We start from the raw sequence: 8,888 nt of genomic DNA, 5'->3' as shown, positions 1-8,888 counted from the left end.
ATCACTTGTATAGTATGGCAATCAATCTATTTTCTCTTGCATCCTGTGTTTTTCATGGTTTCATAGTTTATCTTTTATTATTTGTAGATTTTTATTATATCATACTATTATCAGGTAGCATACATTAACAGTTTGTTTTCTTTGAAAAATATTTGAACTTATTTGCAAACGTTGCATCTAAATAATGATTTAAAATTGCATCAGGATGCGTTTATTAAGTGAAAATAGATGTGAGAGGAAAGATAAAAGGAGGAGATGTTTACATTTATCAATAAAATGAACTCAGATTATACACGAACTAAGGAGGCATAAACATTGTGGATAGCTGGTAATATATATATATATATATATATATATATATATATATATATATATATATATATATATATATATATATATATATATATATATATATATATATATATATAATTACAGCTAGGTAGTCCATTACCACAGAAGTAAGCTGTATAAAGAGAACTTATTGTGACTGACTGTTATAACTTGCAATATTGTCAGTAAAAATACTAATTCATTATAAAATATTTTAAAGGGATTACCGTAAGGGTCTAAGCATAAAATAATTCGTAATAAATGAAAGATTTCTGTTCTTAAAATTTGGCAATTCACTCTTTTACAAAAAAATAATTTTTTATGCTCAAACACTTTTTTTTTCTTTGTATCTTTTCATAACATTTTGCGATTAACAATGGTAGATAATCACGGTCACATTTAATGATATATGAAATATTCTTTGTGCAGTTTCTGAAAGCTTTTTCGCCACTTGAATTAGCCATATAAGCAGTCAATACACAATTTTGAATGAAAATAGTACAGTAAAAAACGATATAAACCTCATATACATATTTGGGGGGAAAATGTGCAAAAAAGTATCTAATGGAGCAGAAATCAGGGCTGTAGAATTGCAGGAATGCACTCACTCTTTTCCATCTTGCCCCTTAACAAGGTAGAATCGTCAAAAAGTTTTAGTTTTGGGATACTGAAATGAACAGTAGTGATAGTGTTGAGTTTCAGAAAGTAATTTTTTCTCAGCATTGTTTTATTCTGTTTCTTTTCTTTTTTCTATTCTGATATAAGTAAGAAGTTTTAAAATTCTTTACTCTTCGCAATGACTATTAATAGTGAAAAATTCAGCTTCTCGCAGTTTTCACTGAAAACATTTGAGCTACCTGGAAATCGCATATCGTGCAAGCACATTATTACTCTTTGATTACTGTTTACTGCTATATGTACTGAAAGAATGCTTACCTTTACTTCTTAACTACACAAACCCACTGCATTCTTAAATGAGAGTATGGAAACAAACCATTAAAAGTGCAGATCAGAGAATATGTTCTGAAGTAAATTCATTAGTACAGTGTCAAGGCTTGAAAATTTATTGAAATTACTGTAGAGAACCATGTCTTAAAAAAGAGTTATAATCTGCCATTGTAATAATATATTTTCCTATAGTTCTTGAGAAGACTTGAGTGATTTCATAGAATAAAAGAAATTGGTTTCAATCAATACACATGTCATATAATCCCAGAACAGATTAAAGATCTACTATAATATTCTTTCTTCTGAATAATCTATGAATATGTCACTTGTAATTTCCAATAATTTTACCATTGCATCACATTTTCTTTCCATATTATTCACAAGTAAGATTTATATTATAACTATGTTTGTTTATTAATCCAAAAGATGTTAAAAATATTGCATGAATTAATTATATATAAGAGATAAAATTTCTGTCAAGGATAAGAAATCCTTCAATAATCGTTTTTTTTTTTTAAATTAATGTAGGTAATGCCTTCTTAACTATAAGTAACCTTCTTAAGTAATGCGTGCTAACTTAATTAATGTAAGTAATGCCTTCGTGCCGGCTCACGTATCGTCCTCGTCATCTGACCGCGGTTCAAAATGACGAGGTCAATCCCAAAATAGCCCTAGTGATGCTTTAAAACGGAACGTTAATATAACTAAACTTGTTATTCAATACTTCGTTTTGCCAATAATTGTTTTTTTTTCAATATTTTATTTCTATTCATCAAATTAATTACTTAATTCATAAAATTCTGTGAACTGTATGAAACGATTTCAACAAATTTTTACAGCGTCTTGCAACATGAATTCATTTTTAATAAATAATAATGAAAATTCCACAAAAAAAGACCAAACATTTACGTGCAAATGTTTTTATTCCTAACTAAAACAATATTTCCGTTACATTAAAATCAAAATTTTTGCTTGAAAAAAAAATAACTATGGTTATAATTTTGAAAGATGGTACATCAAATATTATGGGCAGAATAAAAATTTTGACCTTGTTTTTCCCAGACAAACAATAAAAAAAAATACTACTAGACTAAACATCATTTAAAGAAAAACTAAAAATAAACAGTACAACGTATATATCCAATTCCTTTAAAAAGTTATACCAAGTTTAGAAACCACTCATTAAAAATAATGCCTCAGAGTAAAAATTAAAAAAAAAAATCTTCAGAGTTATGTAAAATACCTTATTTTAAACAAAAAGTGAAATTCACCACAATGGCGACAAAAATCTCTGTAAGGTTGAGATTTTTAATGATTAAAAGTGTGTGTTATATGCATTCTTCCGGTCATCATTGGGCAAGGTGCGTGAAAAGTGAAAGTAATGATATTGTTACGAAATTTCCCGGGTTCGTTTGGATAGTGGAAGTTACATGGTGTGGAGAACGCTCAATCAGCAGGCGTCAGTAGAAAATAAAACAACGACGTTTATTTACACGAAGGCACACAGGACAGCACAAAGACGACAACTATATATAGCATAGAAGACGATTATCTTCAGCCCAGACGTGCAGCATACAACACTCTACTGCAGACAGTAGCACACAGCTTAGTTCAGCACTAGCTTCACTCCGTAGCTGCTCCGCTTATCTCTGGAAGGCCAGTTCTTTATCGTCGATCCCGACTACGACGACCCTGGCGGCCGCGGCCGCCTCCTTTTATAGGTCTCAGGGGGCGGGGCTAGAAGCCTCTCAACCAATCAGGAACGTTCGAGGCATCCCGTTCCTACTGGACGGATCGGGAAAATTCTCGATGTTTCGGGTATAATCTTTTTTGGCTCCAAAGTCGCCAAATGGTCGCCAAGCTCTGGGACCTTCTATGGAACCGACTATGTCTTAAAGCCGCATCACAGATTCGTAACAATATTACAGGCACCTCTAGCAATGCAGAGTCTACCACCAGCACAAAAATTGTAATTAGCCGCGACCTTTACGAAGGTCACGAATCAGCCAAACCAGTATTTAAGTCCACATATGACTTCGATTCTTTTGTACAAAGTGAATAATTCATTTTCTTCTTGAAATACCTCAAATAGCCAACCAAATGTGCGTTTGTGGAATATGGAGATAACTGCATATATAATGATTTCATACTTTTCAAATACAAGGAAAGGGAGGAAAAAACAAATTATGGACGAATGTTAAATCTTTTTTTAGTTTATTAAAATTAGAATCCAATTTTTATTCTCCGAAACCTCAGTGATCTTTTCTTAATTTTGAACCATAAGAAGATGACGAATATTTAAATCTGAACTGGTTCGATATGACACATAGTTCGAGGATATCAGATCTTTATCCGAATCAACATCCAACAAATCCGCATACAAAAAAGATATTCTGCTGAATCCGATTTGAACAGGAGAATCTCAGGTCACAGAATATCAGTTGTTACGAAAATTTGTTTTCATTATTTTAAAGCATTGTGATAGTATGCATCTAAGGTCTGATAGTGCCCTAAGCAGTCCTAATCACAAGGAATCATCAGGTAGAACATATTATTGTTGGATATTAAACAGAGTACATATGGAATTTAATTTAAAAAGAAAAATATACTTTCAGTTATTCTTTATAAATATGAAAGCAACTTTTATTATAATGAAGCATATTAAAAATGAAAGCAACTTTTTTATCAAATACCTCCGTCAGTCAGGAAACCTAACTACAAAAAACATATCATATTTTTCAAAATAGCAAATATCAAGAATCTATTGGGAATGTTCCCAGCGTGTTTTCCCTTACACCATGGCTCAAAAATAGAAGAGAAGATATGATAGCTGCATGTATTTTAACCCAGATGGGTATTACTCCAGCTCTGTTCAATAGATTTGGTCTACATAATTATCTTCATTGCCAAATTTGTAATCTTGAAAACAACATTGAACATATCTTGTTTTGTTCCAAATACACAACTCATAGTTCAAACCTTTTTGCAAAACTTAATATCGATCTTCATTCAAAGAGCTCATTCAAAAAGCTGTTTTTAATAATCATTATCTTCGGATCCTTCTCTAATCTCGGTTTTTAATATCTATTGATTTGGCATTATGGGAATATTGCTTTTGTTGCCAAAAATCATCGCATTTCAACCAGTCAATTGGCAACAGTAGCAAAACAAAGCATATGACTGGCATTCAGCCCGGGCAGTAAAAAGAAAGAGATTTTATTACTGTTCAAGTTTTCATTGATGTTCTTTTCCTCTATGCTAAATATCTAACAGCAAAGAATCCAGAAAGATTGAAATGGATGATGATTTCTATTCGGTATTGCCTGAAATAGGAAATGCGAGTCCTGGATATTATGTACCAGCAGCAGATGCTACAACTCAAGTAACCGAAGAAGATTTTATTTTTCTCGAACCAATCCAAGACTCGAGTACTCAAACTACAGAAGAAGAATCTATTCCTGTTTCAGCAGCAGATGCAACAACTCAAGTAACTGAAGAAGATTTTATTTTTCTCGAACCAATCCAAGACTCGAGTACTCAAACTACAGAAGAAGAATCTATTCCTGTTTCAGCAGCAGATGCAACAACTCAAGTAACTGAAGAAGATTTTATTTTTCTCGAACCAATCCAAGACTCGAGTACTCAAACTACAGAAGAAGAATCTATTCCTGTTTCAGCAGCAGATGCAACAACTCAAGTAACTGAAGAAGATTTTATTTTTCTCGAACCAATCCAAGACTCGAGTACTCAAACTACAGAAGAAGAATCTATTCCTGTTTCAGCAGCAGATGCAACAACTCAAGTAACTGAAGAAGATTTTATTTTTCTCGAACCAATCCAAGACTCGAGTACTCAAACTACAGAAGAAGAATCTATTCCTGTTTCAGCAGCAGATGCAACAACTCAAGTAACTGAAGAAGATTTTATTTTTCTCGAACCAGTCCAAGACTCGAGTACTCAAACTACAGAAGAAGAATCTATTCCTGTTTCAGCAGCAGATGCAACAACTCAAGTAACTGAAGAAGATTTTATTTTTCTCGAACCAGTCCAAGACTCGAGTACTCAAACTACAGAAGAAGAATCTTTTCCTGTTTCACTAATCACAGAAGCAAGTACGCAGACAACAGATGAGGATTTTAACCTTCTTACGCAGAATATCACTGAGATATGTGAAAAAAGAAGCCATCCACCAAAAGACGTGCATTTTACTGAAGATTCGAACACGGTTTCACAGCTAACAGCTGGTAATTCTCGAGAAAGATTAAAGGAAGAGAATAAAATGATTCCTTGGACTCAACAATTTCGTCTTGAAAAGGACTCGACTGATACAAAGCTAAAAGCCGTCTTCATATGTCGGAAATGTCGACGAAGTTTCAAAAATCAATCGGTGTTGGACCTTCATTTGCAGAATCACAGTGATCCAAAACCATATAAATGTGATAGATGTCATAAGGAATATCGCCTTGAATATAATTTGACTGCCCATTATCGGGTTCATACGGGTGAGAAACCTTTCAAGTGTGATGTTTGCCCTTATTCCACATCACGAAATCGCAATCTCAAAAGGCATCATCAGAATTCCCATTCCAAATAATCTATTATAGTTAAAATCTCTATAAATGCCACGGTGAAAAATATTTGCACTGATAACATGCATTGTTTTCTCTAAAGAAATTTTAAAATCTGTTTCTGTTATTATTTATGCCGGTTACATGATTTTCGAAATGTCATTTCATCACGATTTGGAGTATCCCGAAGATCTTGCTTTTATTAAGGTTTGCACAAAAAAGTTAAAAATTTGAAAAAATTCTTTTAATGAATGACAATTTTTTTATATTTTCACTTCGAAAATTTAATTGAAATTAATAAATAAGATACTATAAATACAAGTGTCTCGTTTTTTGAATTTGCCTTCATATCGGTGTGATTTTAGAAACCGTAGGTCAAATAATCATCTAAACAAACACACAGAAAAAAGTAATTTTTTAAAATAGACTAAAAGGAGCACAACAAATGAACACAGAGCCTCGATGGCCTGGAGGTAAGGTCTCGGGTTCGGAACCAGTGGGTTTCAGATTCGAAACCCAATTCCACCGGAAAAACAGTTAGAGCCAAATGCTCCTCCTCTTGTGTGGTGTGGAAGCTTGGAGAGGGGTCGTTCTCGTCATCTGTTCTTGGCTCAAAATTAAGAGGTCAATCCCAAAATAGCCCTCGTGTTGCTTTAAAATGGGGCGTTAATATAAATTAAACACAGATATAAAACAAATAACATTAATGACATCATTACAAGTTGTTATCAGCTTGACAGATATAATCTTATAAGATGCAGTATCAACAGGAAATCTTGAGTACTTATATGCTCAAAGTGCATACAGCCAAAAGTTAAACATACTCTGCAAGTTCTTGTATTTGTGTTATTGTAAATTTATATTCTACTGATACTACGTTACTCGAGCTTAATATCTTCTCAAGTCTAATATTTTTTATGTAAAAGCCACATTTGTATAAAATTGTTATAATGCACACCATTTCAAAACATATGTATTTAAATAAAAGAAAAACAACAATTAAAATAGTTCAAATTCTTAATGTTGACCAGCAAAGGTGAACTATGCATTTCGTTATTCCAAAATAATCTGAATTAATCCTTTATACCCGGAAAAGTAATCCCATCCATAATTATTCACCTAATACAACGGCTTGTTTATTGTTCTGAAAAATAAAATATATATAATTGTTTTGATTTGAATTTCCCTGCAAAAATTAATCTACGTACATCTTTTTACCATTCCGTAGGCTACCATTTTTGATTATGGCTGTTTTGAAGGCTACATAGATAGCTTTCCGGTTTGGACCAGTCAAGAATCGAGTTATAGGGCTGTGGTTACGAGTAGGAGTTTTCTTCTAGCAGGTTGTCTATAAGGATAAATATTTTTCAGTGCATGTTCTTGTCTTTTTTTTTTTTTTTTTTTTTTTTTTTTACCTAGTTTAATAGCTTGTAAAATATATCAAAATTATCTCAACAGTTCTAGGATTTTCCTCCAGCAGTTGAGTATTCCCTACATTAATATACGAAAGATACTAAATAAATGAATGGTCAATATTGTTCCGTTTTATTTACAAGGTTAAGGATTATTATATACTAGCCGTCTTTGGCGACCTGCCGGTTCGCCAATCTTAATGTTCGTTAAAATTTTAATAATTAAATATTTTATTCAATTTCTACTTTAATAGCTTCTTCATCAAAATATTTTAAAATTTCAAATTTTGACAGTCATATAATTCACTCATAATATTATAAACGTCTTCAGTCATAACGTATCTAATTTTCTGTTATCTCCAGGTAGGATTTATACTTTAAATTAAAGTGGAAAGGATTAATCTGCAATTAATATAATAATATTTTTTACTGAAACAATTTTTTTTGTAATATGATTACTGAATATATATAACTAACATAAGTACAATTTAATTACAAAAGCATGCAACTAACCTAAAAATAATTTAAATCAATTATCATCCGTTGATAATATTGTCAACAATCAGAACACAATGCGCATGCGTGAATTTTTAACGACGCCAGTTACGGTAACGCAAATGCGTGATTTTTCTACACCAGTTGGGGTAACGCTATGCAGATAAGACATTTTAAATTTCATTTATTCTGTGTTATTTTAATTCAAAAGTACTTCAGAATGAATCTGAAAGATCGATTCATTAACAATGTTTAATTTTAAATGCATCAAACATTAAGAAAATAAATAGAATCGTTTGAAATAATCGGCCGAAAAACTTTAACCCTAGCCTCATTACTGTTGGGGAAGAAAAAAAAACTGAGTCTTACTCATTTGGCGGTGGAGAAAATGGAAGATTTTTTGGCGGGAAAGTTAGCTTTTAATTAATAATTAAAATTCTAATTAAAAATTCAAAAAAGGGACCTCAGGTGCACATTCTCGACCTCTAAGGTATACATATACCAAATTTGGTAGCTGTAGGTCAAATGGCCTGGCCTGTAGAGGGCCAACACACACACATTGAGCTTTATATAAGTATATATAAAAATATCAAATTTCTATTTAGAATATTTTGTAATTTTTAAAAGAATTAAATTTAAAATAAATTTTACACGGAGGAAGAAAAAGTATGTTTAAACATCTTATTACTGAATACATTTTACCACTGATAAAATTAATGTCTTAAAATAACAAAGTATGGTATATGGCGATTGTTGATGACTTGACCGAATGAAAGAAAATTTCAAAACGAAAAATTAGCAAACAGAAAACAAGCGGGAGAGGTCTCCGCAAAACTTTCTCACATATTCTCTAATGAACCAGCTATTCCACAGAAAGTCTTACATGGCATTAGCGTACAATAGTTACGAAATAAATCTTTGGCGCAAATTTGACATTTTTACTGAATTTATCGTGTGATCAATGACGATTTTTTTCGCGATTTATCCCTATCATGCAATTAATATTACCCGAAAATAAAATTTGTGTTTTAGGCTGATTAGTCACAAAATACTATACCAAATTTGATGCATTTAAAACACTCTGCTTTTGAATTACTGCATTTATATATTTCTGGAAGTACAGCCGGCCGACCTT

The 8,888-nt window shown here is 31.9% G+C and overlaps 1 protein-coding gene across 1 annotated transcript; it reads left to right on the top strand.

The window, feature by feature from the left end:
• Positions 1-4,573: 4,573 nt before the first annotated feature.
• Positions 4,574-5,872, top strand: LOC129971922 (zinc finger protein 287-like). The gene has a single exon (XM_056085899.1). It carries the CDS (start codon positions 4,574-4,576, stop codon positions 5,870-5,872), a length of 1,299 nt encoding a protein of 432 aa, XP_055941874.1.
• The last annotated feature ends 3,016 nt before the right edge of the window (positions 5,873-8,888 follow it).

Source organism: Argiope bruennichi, chromosome 6 (genome assembly GCF_947563725.1).
Source record: "Argiope bruennichi chromosome 6, qqArgBrue1.1, whole genome shotgun sequence".
Taxonomy (NCBI): domain Eukaryota; kingdom Metazoa; phylum Arthropoda; class Arachnida; order Araneae; family Araneidae; genus Argiope; species Argiope bruennichi.
This window is presented reverse-complemented; position numbering and strand designations above follow the sequence as displayed.

Bases quoted from the DNA above. Each gene is read 5' to 3' on its own strand.
- LOC129971922 (XM_056085899.1), top strand. From the start codon at position 4,574: ATGGATGATGATTTCTATTCGGTATTGCCTGAAATAGGAAATGCGAGT.